This window comes from Choloepus didactylus, chromosome 17, assembly GCF_015220235.1.
Source record: "Choloepus didactylus isolate mChoDid1 chromosome 17, mChoDid1.pri, whole genome shotgun sequence".
Classification (NCBI taxonomy): Eukaryota; Metazoa; Chordata; class Mammalia; order Pilosa; family Megalonychidae; genus Choloepus; species Choloepus didactylus.
Genome location: NC_051323.1, coordinates 4,868,754 through 4,892,040, shown reverse-complemented (window position 1 = coordinate 4,892,040; position 23,287 = coordinate 4,868,754). Strand labels below are relative to the sequence as shown.

At 37.8% G+C, this 23,287-nt stretch overlaps 1 protein-coding gene across 4 annotated transcripts; it reads right to left on the bottom strand.

Moving 5' to 3' along the window:
- Positions 1-2,101: 2,101 nt before the first annotated feature.
- Positions 2,102-22,599, bottom strand: KRCC1 (lysine rich coiled-coil 1). Of its 4 annotated transcripts, XM_037807543.1 has the most exons (5): positions 22,469-22,498; positions 20,505-20,544; positions 9,592-9,634; positions 7,226-7,400; positions 2,102-3,479 (listed from the first exon to the last, which is right to left on the bottom strand). In XM_037807543.1, exon 5 carries the CDS (start codon positions 3,455-3,457, stop codon positions 2,687-2,689), a length of 771 nt encoding a protein of 256 aa, XP_037663471.1. In that variant the 5' UTR covers positions 3,458-3,479; positions 7,226-7,400; positions 9,592-9,634; positions 20,505-20,544; positions 22,469-22,498; the 3' UTR covers positions 2,102-2,686. The 4 variants fall into 4 exon arrangements, with proteins under 4 accessions (XP_037663471.1, XP_037663470.1, XP_037663469.1 ...); XM_037807542.1 differs by lacking the exon at positions 20,505-20,544 and having other exon boundaries at positions 9,537-9,634; positions 22,469-22,599; XM_037807541.1 differs by lacking the exon at positions 20,505-20,544 and having other exon boundaries at positions 22,469-22,599.
- Between the last annotated feature and the right edge of the window lie 688 nt (positions 22,600-23,287).

Below are 23,287 nucleotides of genomic sequence, written 5' to 3'. Positions count from 1 at the left end.
CAAGGAGGACTCAGCTTCAACCAGAATATTATGTTTTAATCAGTTTGTGTATTGGATAGTGCTGGGGGGGGGGGGGGCGAGGAGTCACCCATAATATTTACTTTGGAGAGAAAAAGTGAGTCCTAAAATTTTTGAAAACCATAGTGATTTTCTCAAGACCATCATCAACATCATATATAGTCTCACTTCACCCAAGTTTTAAAGTTATAAAAATTTTTAAAAAAGATCTCCATGATTTACTGTGTGTAGATTAATGTTCAGTTGTGTGTTGTTAATTTTATTGAACACCTGCATCCATTACAAAGCTATGTTGAAGAGAGCTCAGTATTTCGGTATCTTAGTGAATATTCTTGTAGTTTTGAATCCCCACCCCCACACCCAGGCATTAGACTCAAAAATCTCTGAAAAAGAATTTTGTCAATTCTAAATTGCTGACAATTCAGCTGACCTTGGTTTCTAGTATCTGTCAAAAAGACTGTATTCTCCTGGGGTTTTCAAAGAAAAGAGAATTTACCATTCTTGGTACTGATAATCCACAGCCTACTTGTTCAATCCTGGTTCTCTTTTCACCAGTAGATAAAACATAATAACAAAGAGGGGAAATGATATCACAGAACAAAATAATAATCTCTCAGTGTCATGGAAGTAAAAGTGATTTGGGAATTAAACTAATTTGAGACCAGTCATATATCCAACCATATTGTTTAGCCCATTTTGTCCAAATCTCAAGAAAAACTATTATATGCTTGCCTTTAGGCATGTATCACCACATTTATTTCCTTTTTATTTTTTTAATAGAATTAAATATAAAGGAAATGGAATAGTCTAATTCTATTCTTGGTGACTCCATGTTGGATTCTAATGGTCATTTCTTCTAGAAGGTCACAGTCTAAGATGTGGGCATGCTAACAAAAACTTAGGTATAACTGATTTTGTCAAGTTGTTTTCTTTTTTTTTCCCTCCAGGCTTAAAGTCTTATTTTAGAATAAAAATAGTAAGGGCATGTGATGGTTAATTTTATGTGTCAACTTGGCTAGGATATGGTATTCAGTTGTTTGGTCAAACACTAGCCTAGATCTTGGTGTTTAGGTATTTTGTAGATGTGATTAAAATCTACAAAGTAAAGGAGATTACCCCTGATAATGTGGGTGGGTTTCATTCAATCAGTTGAAAGCCCTAAGAGCAAAAAATCTTAGTTTCCCAGAGAAAAAGAAATTCTGCCTCAAGACTACAACATCAGTTCCTGTATTTCCAATCTTCTGACCTCCCCTATGGATTTTGGACTCAAAGTGCAACATCAACCAAGTTTCTAACTTGCTGGCCAGCCCTACAGATTTTGGGCTTGCCAACCCCCACAAGTGAGTGAGAAAATTCCTTAAAATAAATCTCTTTATATTTATATATAAACACACATATCCTGTTAGTTCTGTTTCTCTGAAAATCCCTTACTGATACAGGGCAGATTGAACTTCCAGTTCTCTTTTCCTACTGTGGAAAGAAACATTTAAAAAAAAATAAAATTTAAGTTAATAGACATGTAAGCACAACATTGTAGAAAGCAAAGAGTTTTCATACTGAATCTTGTTATTCAAGGCATTTCAGAAACCAGTTCTTTCTAGGCATACTTGAATAGTCATGAGGAAAATGAAGCTAAGTCACATAGCAACTTGAGAACAGAACTCTAGGATTCAGATTCAAGGCTCTTATTCTTTCTACAACACAACAGTGATGCTCAAGTATTTGTTATGCTTATCATAAAAAAAAGGAACTATCAGAATGGAAAAAAAAAAAACAAAAACTGGTCAGAACAAAACAGTTTGATGGTACTTTATCTTTTATAAATTCCTCCCTGTTCAGTTTATTTGTAAAAATTTTGTCAGTCATTGATTTCTATCCTAAAAGCTGGGTTGAAATCTGAATAAGCAGGGTGTAGCAAATAAGGAATTCTTACAACTTTAAAATGTGACCTATCCCAAAGGTCTTGCTTCTTAAGTACAAACTGTTCTTAAATACAAGTATTGATCTCCCACTCCCAAAAGAAATTGTTGTTGAATGGGGAATAGATCACTGACACAGAAAAACAATAAGTAGAAATTAGAACTTTATTATAAATGTTTCCAGAATATAAACTGATTTTGTAACAGAACTCTTTGATAACTTTTAAAACTATATGTAATCTAAGTTTAATATTATAATGTATCTTATTTTCCACTTTTCCAACCTAGAATATATACTGCAAGTCAGATCTAACAGAGAAAAAAAATCAATCTAAATTGCTTCATAGAGAAAACCAACAGAAATAAAAATATCCCACCGAAACGAAAACAAATCCAATCAAGAAATAGATTCTTCAAAGCCTATTAATCCTCCAATTTATAATAATTGATCTCCCAAGGGAAAACAATTCCACTTTTGTAGCAATTTGATGAATAAAAGCAGAGCCACTCTCTTTAAGGGAAATTACATTATATGTAAGAAAAATGTAATTGTAATGCCTCTAGAAAATAAGGAAAAGTAATTTCCATGTTGGGGAGCAAGCACACTAAATACTTTCTGTTCACTCGGCCCTTGTTAGAGGTTGAAGTCCCGGGTCACATAAGAAAAGCGATATGAACACAAACTTCATGAAACCAACTCCCTCAACTACTTTTTTCAATTCAACTTTGGGAGAACCGAATCAACAGCTTCAAAATCCGAGGATAGATTGGTCCCAAAGCATTTCCTCCTCTGTCCTTTCTTGGCCTTGTTCCTTTTTCTCTTTTCTACGCTTACGTTCCTTTTTCTTAGAGGCTACATCTTGGGTTTTTCTCTCCCTTCGATTCTTAGGCTTTTCTTTACTGACACTGACTGTTTCCATCTCTGCTTTCTTTCTTTGGATGCTCTTGTGTTTGCCTAAATCCATTTCTTCATAACTTTGTTTGCTCTTATGCTTGGGCTGCTCCTCCTCTGGTTTTTCTCTGTCTTCCTCCTGGTGCCTTTTTCTCTTGTGATGTGCCTGTTTGTGGCTGGCTTGATGGGAACTGTCATTGTTTTCTAAGGAGAAGTGCTTGTAAACTCCAGATTCTACTCTGTAGGAGCCACAATTATATTCTTGCTGACTAAGGTTCAGGGGTGCTGGTTTTCCTGAGTAGTCCCTGGGGAGCCAACAGTAGCTCAGAGAGTCTGGTCTCAGTCTGCTGTCACAAGCTGGTAGCCACTGAGGTGAAGGGTTTTCCACTGTTTGTGTAATATTGTATGATCGTTGGTAAGTCTGGACAGTTTCAGATGGGAGTCTTTGCTCAAACATTCTATAGCTGGGTCTGGAGTTAACCTCTTCTTTGTACCCACAGGTTTCTAAATAGTCCTCTCTCATCTTTCTGAAACAAGTCTTTGGCTCTAAGCCTCTGGCTTTCTGGACTTTGATATAATCTTCAAGTTCGTCTTGGAAAGAGTCATATGTTTTCTTTGAATGCTTCATTAGGTTGACAACAAGGGATTCTCTGTGGAGAAGATGGGAAAATAGTCTTTTTACTAGATTATTTTATTTTGAATATTTTCTTTGCTCTTGAAAAGAGCTTCAAAGCCAAACCAAACCATACAAAAAACCAAACAAAGAAGCCCAAACAAATTAAAAAATCAACTCCAGAATAACATTAGATGCCAAAAAGGACCATCAGAGATGGTCAAACATCTCCCAAGCACTCATAAGTAACTTAACCAACAAAACAAAACACCCTTCTCAGAAGTGGGATGAAAAAAGTGAGAGGGACAAAAACAAGCTATATCAGGTGCTGCTGGAGGGCTAAAACATAAGGCATGTAAGGATGTGTGGATAAGGACCACAGACCCACAGTACAGGCCCTGATCTGAATGTTCACATAATTTCTAAAGTTTGGATTAATCATCTCCTTGTAAGAAATGATTCCAAGAGAAATAAAAGAACTACAGTGATGTCTTTTGATAATCTGATATTTAAAATCTTCAGTTTACTCAAGCAAAATAAAATTAACATCCAGACTCACCTGACTAGAGTACTGTAAGACATATTAATAGAAGAATGTTCGTAAAATAGCTTGGAAATAGTGGATAGAATTAGAGATTGAGCTAAGAGACGAAAACTACTCTTAGGTACAGGGTATGAAGAAAAATGAAGGAACAAAGTTCCGTATCTTCTGTCTAGGACTTGGATTTCATTCCGCTACTTCTGATTGGTTAGGAAAGCATTCTAGAATACCCTCTTGATTGTTCTCTCTCTATTCAAGTGGTGGTGAGGGAGTTAAGGAAAAAATTAAGGTGATAGCTGAGGAGTTAGGAGTGATATATGAAAAGTTTCAGAATGAATTTAGAGTAGATATATGAAGCTTCTGTTTGCTTGTTTGATTTTTTGGGGGGAGGGGGGTGACACTATTCCTGATTCTTTTTCTCACACCTCCAATCCTGCATAAGTAAAAATATAGCAGAAAATTTATTTACCATGAGATAATAATGCCCTAGATACTTTTGGTGAATACCCATGTAGAATTGAACATTTCTCCCCTTTAACAGAAACAGATAAGCCTGACATAACACTTAAGAGTCACTAATGATCAGCTATCTTTTTTTGAAATGTGAGATTAAAAAGAAAATCCAAAGAAGGTCTAATTTGGTGAATCAGAAAATTTCGCTTCTATTCAGTTTAAATAGTATAAACAGTTCTGACTAGAATAAAGTAACAGAAATACTATACTTTGATTAAATGTGGGCAAAAGACACCTCAGAAAAGAATATACAGAAATGGCCATTAAGAACATGATGAGATGCTCAATATCATTAGTTATCAAGTAAATGTGAATTGAAATCACAATAAAATACCACCATGTACTCACTAGAATGATGGAAATTACAAAGACTGAGGATGCCAAGTGTTGGTGAGAATGTAGAGCAACTGGCACTCTCATGCACTGATGGTGGGAGTGTAAAATGGCACTATCACTTGGAAAACAGTTGGGCTGTTTCTTAAAAAAGCAAAACATACACTACCATATGATCCAGTCGTTCCATTCCTAGGTATTTACACAAAGAGAAAAGACTTGTACATAAATGTTCACAGCAGTTTTATCTGTAATAGCTCACCCTGGAAACAGCTCAAATGTCTCCCAACAGGTGAATGGATAAAGCAAACTGTGGTGTTCCTATCAGTGATAAAAAGGAAAGAACTATTGATACACAGAGCAGGAATGAATCTCAAAATAGTTATGCTAAGTGAAAGAAGCCTGACCAAAGAGTACACTATATGATTCCATTTACATAAAACTCTAGAAAATGGAAACTAATCTACACTGTCAGTGGTTGCTTGGGAATAGGGAGGGAGGAATTAAAAATATGCACAAAGAAACTTTTTGGAGTGATGGATATATTTGCTATCTTGATTGTGGTGATGATTTCATGGGTATACACATGTCAAAACTTATCAAATTGTATACTTTAAACACATCGGCTTATTGTCTGTCAATTATACCTCAATAAAGCAGCTTTTAAAAAGTCACTAAGAAGACCGAAAAGATGTTGATGATTGTTGAAACTGGGTGTTGGGTACAGAAGGGTTCATTATACTATTTTCTCTACTTTTATAGTATGTTTGAACAATTTTGATAAAAGCATTTTACTTTAACCCATTAGGATGGTTATAATAAAAAAGATAGACAACATTAAATATTGGCAAGAATGTGGAGATACTGAAATCCTCATCCATTGCTGGTGGAAGGTAAAATGATATTGCCAATTTGGAAAAGTTGCCAGTTCCTCAAAATGTTAAACATGGATTATCATATGACCCAACAACTCCACTTCTAGGTATATACCCAAGAGAAGTGAAAACACATGCCTACCCAAAAACTCGAACATGAATGTTCATAGTAGCATTATCCAAAATAACCAAAAAGGAGAAACAACCAAATGATCACCTACTGATGGATAAACATAACAGAATATTGTTCAGCAATAAAAAGGAATGAAGTACTGATAATGTGACAACATGGATGAACCTTGTAAACATTATGCTAAGTGAAAGAGGCCAGTCACAAAGAGCACACGCTGTGTGACTCCATTTAGATGAAATGTACAGAATAAGCAAAATAGGCAAATCTATAGAGAAAGAAAGTAGATGGACTGCCTCGGGCTGGGAGTGGGGTGTGGGGTTGGAGAGGGAAATGGGGAGTGACTGCTAATGGGACTAGGGTTTCTTTTCCAGGTGATAAAATGTTCTAAACTTAGATCAGTTTATGGTGATGGTTGCACAACTCTGTGATTACACTAAAAATCATTGAATTGCTATATTTTAAATGGGTGAATTTTATGGTATGTGAGTTATATATCATAGAGACTTTTTAAAAGAATTCATTCTGGGTGTATTAATAAGAAAACAAATTTTAATGATGCTTCTTATAACACTGGCTTCACAGGGTGAAGGTGCTGCTTTGATGTGGAGAGGGAAGAATGTAGCAATGCTATGTTGGGGTATGTTCCATGCCAGACCTTATTCCCAAGTATCAAAGTTTGTAACACTGGGGAAAATTAGTGATTCAAAGCGATAATCATCTTAGCATTTGTTCCAGCACCACACAAGCTTCAGGTTTTATTCTTTTTCAAAATAAAGGTTGGATTTTCCAGGGATAACCCTGCCATCTCAGGCTACTTTGGGACAAGTTTCTCAAGCACCCTGTGATCCAACCATACTGGAGGGAGGGAAGGGACAATGTCTTACCTCTCCCTATCCTTGGGATTTGGCACAAATTAAGTTCCCAATAACTAGTGACAGATGATGATAGTGCTATCCTTTTTGGATAGTCACAGAAAGCTAGGGTGAGATCAATCTTTTTTTTTTTTAAATCTATAGTTACAATCAGGAAATGTTACATCCGTGACCATTTTTGATGACAATGATCCAGATATACATAAGACAATGTGATGGAAAGTATTAAAGAGTAAAAGAACCGAGACAGTTGCCAGTGGGGGATGTTAAGAAGGGACTCTGAATTTATGATTTAGTTAGAAACTGGCATGAAGTTGCTTGCTGTTACTTTACAGCTGTCTAGTACATCGTTGCTTTAATTAGAAGTTAATAAGCTGAAAGAGGGGATGTCACAAACTTTTCTTAAAGTTAAAGGGGTTATCTGGACAGAAGAACAATCAAGTTATTGCCTCGAAGTGAAAGTTTCCCCAATACAAAATGGATGGCGAGCTCAGTGAAGACGTGAATGGATCTTACCTTTATCATGCTGAGAACTTGGTGGAGAATTCTGATCATATTCGCCCATTAAGTGCTTCAGTTTTTTAGCATGAACTTTCCCCACATAGCGAGACTGTGCCACAACTGGGGAGCCAACAATCATGATGCAGAGATTACAAAATCTATATTTGTACAATATTCCACTCCCATTCACCTGAAATCAAAAACAGTCTTGTTATAAAGATTAAATAACTCAAAGTTCAGAATTACATCACTACAGACCAATTACCTGAAAATTCACAAAATCCACCATTGTATTTAAATCATTTTTTACCATAAATTTGAAAATAAAGCCTAACTTTTTGAGCATGTTTTTTTTTAAACCTGGAACTATAATAATATTTTGTTTATTCAAGAACAAAAGTGACCCAAATTTATACCAAGTTTGATGATGGCACTCAAGAGTCTTAACAGATTTGGCCTGAATTTAAAGAGCTTGAGAATAACTTTGCTTGCTTTCAAATCAAAGTTTCAAGCTTCAATAGAATGCTACAGTTTAGAAGCCAATATTTATATTGTTCTTGTTTGTGACAGAAATTACCAGTTGCCTCCCAGAATGTTTTTTCTTCTTCTTTAGTAACAAACCTTGGGCTTGTGACCAGTTAAAAGCAGTTAAAAGACAACATTTTTGAGCCATTCTTGAAGAAAGATCTGGCTATTTGAATAAAGTCTGGTCAATAAGAAGAAAGCTGAAGTGCTCTGTAGGGTTTCTGGAGGGCTTCTCCTAGATAATCCTGCTGGATTATCCTGATAATCTGCTGGATTACAGATGTCATGGTTGGATTCAAGTAGTCATCATGGAACACGAGGGCACCTTGAGGAAGGAAGCTAGTGCCTTGCAGCAAAAAGAGAGAATGCCTGGGCCTCTGATCACGTCACTGAGCTGTCATAACGGCCTTACACTCCCCACCTCCAAACTTCTTTTAAGTGAGGGAAGAAACTCTGAAGGGTTCAAGCCATAACAGGAAATAATTCCTGAATAAACTTCTGACTGACCACATAAGATTAACCAAGATGCCAACATAGGGAGAAGGGAAAGAAACATTTACTGAATACAATGATGAATGAATTATATTGTCTAAAAATGATATGTATTTTCCTACACTGAATATTACTTTATAATCCCATAAAGAAGTTATTTTAAAAATTTAAATGGAACTCAAGTTATTGCAGAACGCTTTGATTATCTCTTTTCACGAACTTTAGATCTTTGGGCTCTGGGGAGTGAGAATGTACTAGGCACAATTGTATATATGATTCCACTTAATTTTTACAGCGATGGTAAAATGGAGAAAACCACTCCCATCTTGCAGGTTGAAGAAACATACTCAGAAAGTTAAACGTGACTTTCCCAGTGTTAATGGTGAAGTTGAGACTTGAATCCAAATCCTCTCAATCCAAGGCCAACACATGACTGTAATTACAGTACTTTAGTCTCAACCACATATGAATTAAAATGCAGTTTCCAGTAACAATAGCAATGGGGAAAACCAGATGAATTGTCTAAAATGGCATAGCTGGCAGCAGCATTCCAGACCTAAAGTATATGCATCTAGTACTTGTGGTGTCCCGGATACCAAAGATGAAAGTGAGCCAATAGCTCGTCCAGGTCTCAGAGTATGAAAAGAACAGAGTGGTAAAGACTGTCGGTCTTTCTCTAGGGCACCACTCCATAGGCAAGATGATACAGAAATGAGAGCTGACACCATATAAAGGGAAAGAACACTGGAGAGGGAAGTGGATCTCAATTTTAGGCTTAGTCATGCCCATCACTACTTCTCTGGATCTCAGTTTCTTCATCTATAAGCTAAGGAAGTAAGACCATTAAACACTTTCTCTTCTAGCATTAGCATTCTACAATTCAACACCTAAAAAGACTTGCTACGTCAAGTGTGAGACTGCTGCACATTGTGTTTACAACCTTCAACTGTTGTAAAGGAAATATATGGGTCTACAATAGCCCTTCATTCATATTAACAGTTTCCTGTTCAAGCTTCGTAGTGTCTCCCTTATATTTTCTATAAGAGGCAAAGGTACAGTGGCTTTCTAGATACAGTAGAAGACAGAATGGTGTGAAAAAAAAAATGTGCTTGCTTAGTAGTCAGACAGATCTGAGTTTAAATCCTAATCTCCCTATGTCAGTCAGCATGTTTCCTTTCTCTGAGCCATTCTCTTCATCCACCAAAAGGACAATAACAAATAGGATAAGATAAAATAAAATAAAAGGACAATACCATCTCCTTCACAGGATTTGCCTAAGGATTAAATAAGAAGAATATGTGAAATTTACCTTCTACATTTAAAAAGCTGGGCTTTAGGACACATTCCTTTTATTTTCAGCCTACCTCATAGTGTAGTAGTTCAATCTTTGTTCATTCTACGTGGTACCTGTGAATAAAATAAAAGGAGGTAAGACAGAATATACTAAACATATGAAAAGTATTAAAGGTATTATTTTCAATTTTCAATGCAATGTCACATAATTCCCTGAGTCCTTGCAAGGCTACAATAACAGCCTTTTGCTCATTAAGAATGTGAATTTAATATGAAAACATTTAGTAAGTTGCTAATATTTAATATGGCAATGTATTTTCATTTATAGTGCTAAGTCCAGAAAATACTGTTCTGAAGGAAAAGTTATTGGGCACCAGTAAGAGACTGGACTTTATGGAAATGATCTGGGGCACCAGTATTGAAAAGCTGGGCAAAGAAGGCCAGCTGTGGCATTCTGTGCTCAAAGCAGACAATCTCAAGAAATGCAGCCAGTTTTAAGGTAGTCACTGATTCCAGCTACGCCACAAATGCTATCTGAGAATCACATGGAAGAACCACAAACCTTTTTTGCCTGTGGTGGGCAACCCCACAGTTGGTGCAAATATGACCGCACCCATTTCACTGAAGGCTCACACAAGCCTCTCACAGCTACAGTCAAACTCAAATATTAGCTTCTAGAACTTGTGCTAAAAGCGTTCTCACCACAAAGGTCTATGCCAGAATTATTGCATTTACAATTGAGGTCTACACTTCTCTCTAAAGTTCCTAACAGCTGAAACTTACTTTATAAAAGTTTACCAATTTATAAATAGGATGCTGATCACAAAACTTCAAAATTTTATTTCTATGTAGCCATTTAAATGAATGAGTTGGAACCACATGTACTGTCATGGAGAAATGTCCATGATCTATTAAGGTAAAAAACCAAGGATAAAGAAACTTATCAACTGAGTGATCATAAAATTCAATTTTAACATAAATGGCTTAACATACACAATCATAAATTAAATATACACATTTGTATTTTCTGTAAAGAAGGAGTCAGAGCAGTTGGTCAACAATCCACTCACTCCCTTTCCTGGGATGGGAGGGGAAAGGCAGGTGACCTCTGGCCCACTGGGTACACAGCTTAATGACATTTGTTATGAAGAAGAGGTCTTATCACTGAAATGCCCTCTGTTAGATGTGCCTGGCTAAAGATTACCTATAGCAAATAAACCTAAAATCTGAGGCACAGCTCACTGAAGTGTATCACCTAAGTTATACAACTCTCTGGGGTATAAAATGGAGATGTTTCATGATTTAAACACTCTCACTGTGTGAAGTGACCCTCCAAACCTTGCTTAGAAACCTTATCTATTATTCTGGCTAGAGCTGCGTGTCTGAGGTGAGAAAATATAATCTTGGAGCCATCCTTCATGTACCAGATATCTCTCTGCTTCATTTGAGTCTCCTGACTGCCTGTGTCTTTGAAATAATTCATAAAGCCTAATACTGGGTAATATTTTTTATTTGTGTGAGACTGATTTGACAGTCTGACCTTGTGTGTTAGCATGATAGCCACAGAAAAAGTCTGAAAAGATATAAAACAAACTTATCAGTGGCTACTTTTAGGAAATGGGGTTGGAAAAGGAGCATGGAGAACATTTGACATTTTTGCTTTCTGAGCATGTCTGTATTGTTTTAATTTTTGAAAAAAAAAACACATGACTTTGTGATTAAAAATGCCATAAAAATGAAAGTTAACGGTTATACTGCATGCCTTCAACTAGGCTTAATTTTCAGGGCCAGTGTATGGATGAAAAAGTCTACTTAAACATATGTTTGAGAAAAGAATAACTGTAAATCAGAAACCTTTTAGAAAGGACTTGAATAATTTAAAATTTATTATGTATAGTATCTCTGAATTATTTTTGAGGTTGTTTTAAAATATATACTTTACCTTTGACTCTCAGGTCAGCAAGGCAAAAAAGTACTATTTAAAAGGCTTTTAGAACTTACCTTAATTCAGAATTAATATACATAACTTAGGCATGGTGGTGTGATACTGCCTTTTCTATTAAAAATCTTCAGTAAGAATGAGTAAATATTGTCTTTTGGTGACAACCCAAACTTATCACAGCTAGAAAGTTTAAGATGTTTAGAGATTCAAGATATCCTAAAATAGAGCAATCATTTCCTTCTCAGTTCAACCCTTAATACCAGATTTCCCATTTCCAAAAGTCAATGTTCTAAGCTGACACTCAGGTCAGAAAAATGGAGTCACTTTTAACTCTTTCACCCACCAAGTTCTTCCTTTACTTTCCTTTATCTCTATTAAATGGCATGATATTCCCAAATTCAAAATCTTGGCCATTTTTCTCCCCAGCATGTCCTAAGTCATGCCAATTCTAGCTTTATAATGTGATTTCATAGCTATCTCTTCATTTTTCAATTCCCTAAACACAATTTAGTTCAAGTTCTCCATGCCTTTGGACTTCATCAAACTTTATCACTATTTACTGAGCTCTGCTTCTAAATTGTAGTATTACCCTACTGAATGGGTACTGTGGGAAAAGAAAGGTAAAAAAGAGATGAACATTTATAGAGTGCCTACTGTATGCCAAACAAGAGAATATATTATTATTCTTTTAGTATTTTACCTCTGCAAGGAATTCAAAGAAATTAAAATAACTTGCCGCATGTTATTTGATAAAGCCAGATCTTAAACTTTTATTTAACTTGACTCTTTCCATTTTATATATATACCTGTTCCATATATTGGGAAAGACAAAATAAGTGAACAAGACAATGCCTAATATTAAGGAATTTAAAATTTTGTCAAAAAGAAAAGATATGCGTGGAAGGAACTATGAGGCACGCCAAAAAAGCTCTAGAAGACCCAGGGACACATGATGTCTTCCTGCTGAGGGTTTGGGAAAAGCTTTGTGGAGAAGAATGGAGTTTGAATTAACTCTTAAAAAGATGGGTAAATATAGAGAAGAGCCAGAAAAGGAAGACCACGAGAAAAGGCATGATTGCTTTACATAAAACATGGGGTGCATGAACGCAGTGAAAGACAGTTCTAGAAGGGTGGAATGGGGCTAAATCCTAAAAGGCTCTGTTAGGGCATTTGGATTTAATTCTGCAGTCAATAGAGGAAGAAAAGACTCGAAATAGAGGCTGTTGTAGGCAAGCAATTACAGGGCTGAACTGGCAGAGTGGCAGTGGGAACAAAAGGAGGGGAAACATTTAAGACATTCTAAAGGCAGAATCAAAGTAATTTGTGACGTCGGGAGAAAGCTGGTGAGGGGAAGAAAGGAGAAGCACAGCCAATTCTAAGGCTTTGCTCCTGGGTGAAGCTGGTATCTTTGTTCTAATTCTCCAGGAGGGAAGTGGGGAGTGGAGAAGCATAGTGTTAGAAAAAATGCTGAAGTTTATTTTTGAATAAACTCAGATTCTGTCAAATTCTTAATATCTTTCTTATCTGTCCTTTTCTTCCACATGCTTCGTTGAGAAACCGGATTGAAATAACTTGCAGATGTTCTGCGTACCTTGAAACTTCTTAAAAATTAAGACAGTTGAGCATCTGAACTAACTGTGTATGTACCAAACTTCAGTGAACATGGTGGGCGACGGGAACCAAGGGAGGAAAAAGAGGGCTTGGTAGTGAATTCTAGGTGTTTGTGGAAATCTTCCTCCAGATATTCTGATGCTATCTCTATTGTATCTGCTTAGGGTACATGATTTACTCACTACAGAGGTTGCAGTGTTCTACAGTTTGAAGAACACAGACTGTGATCACCGTGGAGTACTGTGAAATTCTCACTTCCCCGGACCAGGACACTATTTCCATTTCTACCATTAACTTTTTTTTTAGTTGGCATTATAGTATTAATTTCTATTACCTTTACAATTGTTAAATAAAAATCCTGGAGGTAGCATCTTTCCTCCCATACTGGTTATCTTCTCCCATCCGGTATTTATGTAACTGATTTCTTTTTCTAAGTGCCACTTGACACTTCATCTGGTTACAGGTTTAGGCCACCATTCCTGTCCATGAGGATTGTTTAAAATTCATACTTTTAATCTCAACATTTGCTACTGCTCCACCACATAGTTTTTATATGCATTCAGCCTATGCCTTCATCTATGTCACTGGTGAAAACTTAAAGCAGGACAAGGGCATGATGATTAGTACCTGTGGCATGCTACATAGAACCCACCCTTTCATCTGGGATTGAAATCTTCATTAGCGCTCTATGGGTCTGATTATGCTTCTTCTGGGTCAGATCCAAGTCACATTTTTCCATTTGGTGATATTTCAAAGACTAAGTCTCCTCCCAGACTGTAACCCTTCTTTCCACAGAATTGCTTCTCAATCCGATTGTTTTGGCTGATGCGTTCTACAGGCAAAGACAAGGGAACCCCTACACCCAGGAGGTTTAGTCTAAAGAGACCAATCACAAAAATGCCTTCCAAGTTTCACGGATTGTCTTAAGAACTCATGAACTTCTTGAACTCTAGTCTAAAAACGTTTTATATAAAAATGCTTTAATCTTTGAATAAAACTCTCCTAGAAAGATGTGCCATTTAAGCTTCAAGTTCCTCCTGGCACACTGCTGAAAGCCCCTGGGAATCAGTGTCCTCACTGAAGGAGTACGTGATCTTCTCTGATCTACTAGTAGATCTTTCATCAGAGAAAATGAGGGATGGCATGAGCAAGCCACCTCTTAACAATCTGTTTTGTAACAAAACAGCATTCTCCTTACTATGTACTAGGTATTGTTTTAAGCACTTGTAAGTGGTGACTCATTTTATCCTCGTGACAACCCTTCCAGGTAAGTACTATTATTATCCATATTTTATAGAAGAAGAAACTGAGGCATACAAAAGTTAAGGAACATGTCCATGGCTGCAGTTAGTCAATGGCAGAGGAAGTCTGGCTCCAGAATCTGTTATTAACCATTATACCAGCCGCCTTTCTAACTGATATAGAACTTTTCAGTCTACATTCTGGAATCCACTTCTCCTCTTTTGAAAATGGAAACTTTTCCTGATTTCCAGGCTTTACACATTTCTCCATTAAGAAAATGAGTATATATATGCAGGGTCTATAAGCACATGAAAAGATACTTGATGTCATTAGTCATAAAGTAAATAGGAATTAAAACCGCAATGAGATGCCACCACACCCTCAACTGAATGGCTAAAATTCAAAGGGCTGAAAAAGTCAAGTGTTGACGAGGATGTGGAGCAACTGGAAATCCCATACACAGCTGGTTAGAATGTAAAATGGTACAACCACTTTACAAAAGTTTGACAATTTCTTAAAAGTTAAACAGGCATTTACCATGACCTAGCCATTGTATGCCTATTTTGTATTTACCCAAAAGAAATGAAAATACCTGCCCACACAAAGACTTATTCATGGATGTTCATGACAGCTTTATTTGTAATAGCCCCAAACAGAAACAACCCTAATGTTTATGTAATAGATGAATGGAGCAACAAAATGTGGTCTTATCCATACAATGGAATTACTCAGCCAAAAAAAAAAAAAAAAAAAAAAAGTGACAAACTAGCAATATACACTACATGGATGAATCTCAAAATTATCATGCTGAGGGCAAGAAGCCAGGTACAAGAGTACCTACTACATGATTCCATTTGTAAAAAAATTCTAGAAATACCAACTAATGGATGGTGACAGAATACAGATCAGGGGTTGCGGGGATGGGGGTGGGGGGTGGGTGGGTAGAGGGAGTGGTGGATTTTGAAAGAGCATGAGGAAACTTTTAGGGATGACAGAAATATTTGGCATTTTGTTTGTGATGGTGGTTTCATGGGAATACATGTGGGAATATACTCATTAAATTGTATATTTTAAACATATAGTTAACTGTAAGTAAAGTAGATCTCAATAAAGCATACTAGAGGATCTTAAAGACCTATAATGATTTTTTTGTTTGGTTGAAAAATAAGTAATTCTACCTTCATTTGTTAAACTGGATTTTTAAATGTTGGCTTTGTTTTCAGAAAGATCATCCACCTAACGAAGGTCAAAAAAAATATCTATGCAGAGCTACTATTTTACTATGCATTAGCTCTTTAATCCTGGTCAAATTTCCCAACGTGTACTCATTTCTAAAATAGGGATACATATAACATACACCCTGAAGAGCTGTTGTTGAGGATTAAAGAGAAATTCATGTATGTAAAGTGCTTAGAGGAGTTCCTGGTGCATAGTAAGTGCTGTATGGGTGAGCTATTTTTATTGTTACTCAGGATCTCATCTATTTAACTGTGCTATTGATAAGTTCTCCCATTCCATTACACTAGTAACTACAGAAAGTGAAATCAAGGTTATGTGTAAACAGGGCAGGAATGCCTGATATGGACACCTAATTCTTTGTATTTCAAGCTAATTCATGTCTGAGAGGAACTGTTTTTATAAAAGCTGTATTGAACTGGATCCTTGTCTTTTCTGATTGTTCTGATTTTGAACCAACTCTTTGAAGATTTCAGTTTACCTCCTCTGTAAATGTCTGATTTGATATACTTTAATTCCAAAAAGAATATGGGGTATCAAGCAGGAACACCTAAGGATCACCTATTTTAAGGCTGGTATTAGGTTGAAAGCAGGATATATAGTTTGTTTTGTGACTGAAATTCATCTGGAACATTTATTTTCGGTGAACCTAAACATTTTGAAAAATATCTAGCAAAATTCTGAAAACCTGATATTCTAATTTGTACTGCACATATACTACAAGGCTAATTATAGTTGAACATCAAAAATGCCATTTACTTGCTCACTTACTTCTTGGAAAGTAAGAGATCATAGTGGAAGAGAAAGAATACAGAATCTTTCATTATGGAAAATTGAAATTATGCAGTTTAAGTTATTCAATAGCTGTGTAAGTGTTGACCATTTTTATGTAGTAAGCAAAAATAATGTAAAGCCATTGTGAGAAGCCACTGTGTTAAAGTAATAAAAACACTGCACATAAACTACTGGGTTAAAATATGAAACTGTCTGAAGAGCTTACAGATCTTAATACAATACCAAGAATCATGCTACTTTTCATAATTCTAGATCTGTTAGAATTTGTTCCATTCCAACCACCCTTTTAGAAACTGCAAAACCAGAATTTAGCTTTTGTGTTGTATGAAATGTGTTTATGAAGTCTCAAGTTTGATGAATAAATCAACTGAACTTAAGCGAAAAAACAGGGTTTGTTAAATATTTATGAAATGTCTTTAATCTCTGAAGAAAAAATTTTTGAGTAAAATGAAGATGTTAATTTGGTTATGGTTGAGGTATAAGTGGCTCATTTTCTTCCCCTCCAATTAGTATACCAAATTAAGGAGATGATCCTAGTACTTGTCAATCTTCACTAAGAAGTGTTGAGACATTTTATGTCTCCCCATCATTTGCATCTTCTTTAATTTCCCTCAACAACAGTATTTAGTTTTTGGTATTTTGTTAAAGTTATCCATAAATATTTTATGTGATTGTATATTGAGCTTGTATTTTGTGACCTTGCTAAATTCACTAATTATTCTAGTAGTCTTTTTCTAGATTCCTTGGGGGTTTTCTACATAGATGATCATATCATCTGCAAATAAAGAATTTTATTTCTTCTTTTCCAATCTGTAAACCTTTTATTTCTTTTTCTTGCCTCACTGTACTAGTCAGGATCTCTAGCACGATACTGAATAGGAGTGAGAATGGACATCCTTGGCTTGTTCCTGTTCTTAAGGTGTTTTGCAATGTTTTGATACCATCATAATCTTAATAAAGATTAAGCAGAGCGTGGCATTAAGTTATAAGACACCAGCTATCTTTGCCAAACCATGTTGTCTTACTCCTTTTTAACCCCCGAAAGTCAAACCCTATTTAAGGAGTTTTCAGAAATGTTAACTGTGCTAGAAAACGCAGCCCAGAAGCTGTCAGCATCATGGATGTGTTCAGAAATAAATGCTAGTTATTATCCTTGCCTTTTCAGGAAAAGATTAGTATCTGACCTGTGAGTTTGTTAAGTTTTAGCTATTTTGCACTAATACTTCAATCACAAAAATGACTAATGGTAATTAAGGCCCAATTAAAAAATACAAAGAAATCAACAATTCATTAATTGTGAATTCTATTTACATGATTAATATTAAATTTATGTCTTTATTTAAACTAAGTCTTTGAATGTCAGTAATCCTAATTTCTCCTGGCAAACTAGTTCAGATCATGCTTGTTATTTTAGATACTACATTTCTGTGTAAACCCATTAGTTTTACTTGGACCGAAGGCATACATCTCGCATCAGAAAGCCATCAAATGCATGCCAGTCCTTCCCATGGATCAGTAAATATGAATGGGTCTGTAAGAACTATTAAGAAGGGGGAAAAATGCCAGCACTTATGTCCTAACATATGATGAATACAGTAGTGGCGAGTTTAAGTTAGTCGTAGTAATTCACATGCTGACACCTAGTAAAGGCAGGAGATCTGAAACTATCATTAATGTCTCTCCAGACATCCTCCTCCCCAGTCTTCCCAGCAACCAACATTAGATTTACAACACAGTGTCACAGTGTGGCTTGGTGTGCCTGTAGCAAATAAAATGTCACAGGCAGGGCACAGACTAATATAAAACAAGGTACTCCTAAGAGTTCAGGAGTCTGACAAATCCATATTTAAAATCGCATTTCCCCCTAACCAATCTTTTTTCTTCCTTCTAATTTCACTACCAAGCACTACTACGGAGGCCTCTATCTATCCTCAGCACTGGTACCTGGTACACAGCAGGAGCTCAATAAATGTTTTCCGAATAATGTTAACAGGGATATTAGCTAGGTTTTCTCACTGTCATTTAACTTGCATTTCTGCTTAATATCACAGAAACAAACACATGGAACCTAGAATAAGGAATGAGATACTATTATTCTGTACAGTTTAAAGGAATACCTGCATATACTCTAAGAGTATTTTGGGCAGAAAATAAAAAAGTTGGCAACATCTACTTGAGGGACTAGGGAAAAATTTTTAACTTTATAAACTTCTCCACCTGGGGAATTCCTGATATTCTCTCAGGCAGTAGGGACTTGATCTTGAGGCTTGCCTTTCTGAAACTTATTTCTGCAATGGCAAAGCTAGGCCTGCTTATAATTATGCCTAAGAGTCACACCCAGAGAGCCTCTTTTGTTGCTCAGCTGTGGCCTCTCTCTTCCAACCAACTCTGCACAATTAACTCAGTACTCTCCCCTCTACGTGGAACATGACTCCCAGGGTGAGCCCGGCCCTGACATCATGGGATTGAAAATGCCTTCTGAACCAAAAGGGGGAAAAGAAATGGGACAAAATAAAGTTTTAGTGGCTAAGAGATTTCAAATACTCGAGAGGTCATTCTGGAGGTTACCATTATGCAAGCTTTAGCCAGATATTGTAAACTACCACAGTATGCCAAGCCTCAACCCACAGTATTCCTGAAAACCCTAGGGAGTAAAACTGGGCACTATCCAAGTCTCTATAAAATATTTTCTTAGTAAGTTTTTTTTTTTTTTAGAAACTTAAGGCCTCCAGATTGTTCCTGTGCCAGATAGGCCCTGAAACCTAGAGGTACCAATCTCTCCAAGAACATCAACTGGTTTTATGCTTCTTATGGGGTATAAGGTCAACACCCCTTTCCAGCATGAAAAAGTTAAAATGCTCATTGCCCAGATATCCTTGCAGATTGAAAGATCAAATGAGAGGGAAGAGGTGTAATTGAGAAATTTGGACTTAATGACTGTGAATACTGACTCATTATATAGATATTTCTTTTTAGTGTCTAGTGTTTTAGAATAGCCAGAAGGAAATACCTTAAGTTGTTGAACTGTAATCCAGTAGCCTTGATCTTTGATAATGATTGTGTAACTATCTAGCAAAAAAAAGTTGTGCATGTTTGTATGGATCTGGATGTTTTGTACTGTTCTATCTCTGACAATACTACACTGTCTTACTTAACCAAACTCTAGTGTAAGTCTTAAAATGGGGTAGACCACAATACTAGTGGTCAATAAGAAGGGGGGTTAGGGGTATGGGATGTTTGCAGACTTTTTTATTTCTTTTTCCAGTGTAATGCAATGTTCTAAAATGATCATGATGATGAATACAAAAATATGTGATGATACTGTGAACCACTGATTGCATACTTTGAATGCATTTTATAGTGTGTGAATATACCTCAATAAAATTACATTAAAAAGCATCATGGAAACAAAGGCAGGCATTTTTTAGGCAATTGCTATGTAAATGAATTAATGATTCAATAAACCAGAAAGGTCCTTCACTCTAAAACTGAGTCGCCTTCATTTTTTTTTCAAAGAGGTAAACAAGTTTTCATTGTTGCTGTTTTATTTTTACTATGACTCAAGAATATCATTATTTGGTGAAAATTCATTGACAGTTAAGTCAAAAATTTGAGAAACTCTACTGAATGTATTATTAAGTATCCTGGAAAATCTTAGGACACTCTGACTATAAATTCTAAGTATGTATATTTCCTTTCATTTGGCATTTCTTTGGGTTTTTGTGATTGAGTTTAAGTTGTTTCCTATTTGTAATCTTTCAGTTTCTATTTTTTCCCTGCTTGCCAATTTTCAATCTTTACTGACACCTGCTCATCACCAAACCTTATTGAGATCCTACTAAGGGTACCATAGCTCTAAGTAAAAATGGATCGGCAGATGCTCTTTGAATCACTTTTAATGGACCTTTCAGGATCTTCAAAGTGAGAGTGGAATTGTAGTAATTGGAAGCATGACAATTCTTTGAAACGTTTTGGATAAATCTCCTAACAGGGTCTCTAGAAAGAAAAAGATACTGGCACAGTACTAAGAAACATTTTTTTTTTCTCTTCTTGTTGATCCACTTTCATAGCTGGCAATTATTTAAGGCTTTTATAAATATCTTAACTTAAAATATATTGAATCTTAGTGTTAAGTAATGTAACATAGGAAATATTTACCAATCATTAAGTGAGCAGTTAACAGAACAAAGGATTTCACCTGAAATGAAGTGACAGGAGATAATTTTTTAGTTAACAATTATACATTTTGTTTTCAAATCCTAGCAAATAGGCTCAGTCTTAACGGAGATTTCCTTACTCTTTGAATGCCATCTGATGGCTTTATAGGCCAGAGTTTCTTATGTTTTATGAATTGCTGTTCTAGTACACAGCCATGCCATGGAAAGACTATTAATTAAGAACTGTGAAATCACAGTTCACAATTTTAAAGCTGTAAGGGACCTCAGAGTCTGGATAGTTCCAGGTTTTTCAACCACGGCACTACTGACATTTTGGGGTGGATAATTCTGTTGTAGCTGTCTTGTGCATTGTAGGATCTTTGTAGCATCCCTGCCCTCCATCAGCTTGATGCCGGGAGCAACCCTCAACTCCAGTGGTGACAGCCAAAAATGTCTCCACACTGCCAAATATCCTGGGGGGGAAGGGGACAAAATCATCACCCCCACCGCAGGCTAGTCTAATTCTCCCACAGCAAAATCAGAAAGTTTGGAGAAACTGGCACCAGAATTTATGCTAACCAGACTCCTCCGGTATTATCTGACCACCTTGGAGAGGTATAGAAGGTTATTGCTAACATTGTGTGAACTGAAATCTTTTAGTCTTTAATAATTGCACATAATCAAAGACATTGCAGAGAACAAAACAAAACAAAACAAAATTCCCAATCTGGCATAAAGCAGTTTTTCCATGAGAAGCTGTTTCCAAATCTTCCTGTGATCTGGCCATGGGAGCCAAAATGAATTGAAGCCTTGAAACCCATAAACTACTGAGGCTATGTGCTTGCCGGTGAGAGGCAGGAAGTTTGGTATAAAACAAAAAAATCCAGGAAATTTTATTTTTTATTTCAGAATAATACTAATCCAGGCTGACTGAGTACACCGAAACTAATCTTCCAAAGGTTGCCTTCAATGAGAGACCATATGGAACATCTTTTTGCAGTGAATTTATAACTTCCATTTTTAGTGACCGGCATTTATATGAAATGCTTATAAAAATGTCTTTAAGGGATGTAGAACTGCTTTGTCATTCCTCCAAAGTGAAAGGTGTAAAAGTCCATAAACTTATAAGAGGGTGAAAACGAAATTATTTCATGGGTTATTATACTTATGATTGTTCCTCCAAGAGAAAACAATCTAAAGCTTTCTACAGTCTTCTGGCTTCTGACATCTCTCCCTCTGGAAACAAAAAGCAACATAAGGCCACAGAGCAAATACTAAGATGTGCCATTTGATCAAGAGCCACCATCTCAAGCGTTCCCATAACAGCTTTAAAGCCTTATGCAGCCAGAAGACTGTTGGCAGGTATTTATTAAGAATTTAGATCTTTTCTTAGATTGAGATGGCCAAAAAACAGATTTTTGTGTTGGGGGAAATGTGTTGTGAATACATAGGAAAACTCAGATCACTAACAAGATGGCCTGTAAAGCTCAAAAGCTTGTCTTTACAGGGCTATATCCTCAAAGGGCCAAGGAGAACTCTCTCAGGTGACTCCCTCAGCGCTCTCAGGTGACTCCCTCAGCGCTCACCCCTCTCCCCCGGGGACCCCTGCGACTCTAGAGCGCCCACGCTACTTCCTGCTCTGCCCAACTCCTAACTCCTCTCTCCTGGAGTCGCCACTGTGAGGTCTCTACTTTCCAGGATGCTACCTGGCCCTTCTCCGCGCTTACCTCAGCCACTCTTCCCTTCCCCTTTCCCCTCTCCTGCCGCCTCGGGTCCCCCTTCAAACCTCGGCTTCCTCGCTGAGCCGGGGCGCTGAGACCGGGGGACGGGAGGGGAGCGGAGGGACCCCGGCCGCGCCCAAGGCCGCCATGTCGCACGCTAGGGCTCCGGGCGCGGCCGGGCTGGGCCGCGGGAGTCGAGGGGCTGAAAGGCCGGGCCGCCCCCGCCACCGAGGCGGGAACTCACCTTCTCCGAGGCAGGGGCGGGCGTCTACAAACTACTGTCCCCCTCCCCGCCAACGCCGCCAGCCGGGAGTGGAGGTGGCGGAGAGGCAGGGACAACCGCTGCCGCCGCCGCCGCCTCCGCCGCCGAGCAGGCGGGGCAAAATGAGGAGGCGGAGACTGAACTTCCTGAGGGGAAGTCGCCGCCACCGCCGGCGGGTGACTGGGCGGTGCCGACACCATGGCGGCCGGGTGAGTTAGCGCGCGCGTGCGCACAAGCGGCCACAATGACCCGGGAGCCCTACCTACGCGTCTTCCTGCCCCTCGCCGCGTCCCTCATCTCGCCCCGTCGCCCCGCCCCCTCGCTCACGTCCCTCACGCCGCCCCATCGCCCCGCCCCTCACGCGCCCACACGCCGCCCCGTCGCCACGCCCCGTCGCCACGCCCCTTGCGCGTCCCTCACTCCGCCTCGCCGCCCCACCGCCCCGCCTCCTCCTGGAGGTGTGTGTGCAGGGTGGCACGTGCGGACCACGCAGGAAGGAGTTTGCAAGTCCGCGGAGCCTACCTGCAGCTCCTGCCTTGTCTGCCTGGCCTTTCCTTACGGCCTTTAACACACAGAGTAGATTAGGTAGATTAAGTGGTCATGAGGCCGTCCTTGGTCCATAAATGATTGTTCTCCCTCACATATACACACGAATACATATGTATGTATAAATCTCACTGTTGTCAGTGGGGAATAACTAAGACGCAAGGCAACAAATTCGGGGAGCACAGATTCGACAGCAATCCAGTTGTGTCCCGTCTTGGCATTTCCAGGCAAGTTTTGTTGTTTTTTTTTTTTCCT

Coding starts and splice junctions, on each gene's coding strand:
- KRCC1 (XM_037807542.1), bottom strand. CDS start 3,457: ATGAAGCATTCAAAGAAAACATATGACTCTTTCCAAGACGAACTTGAA.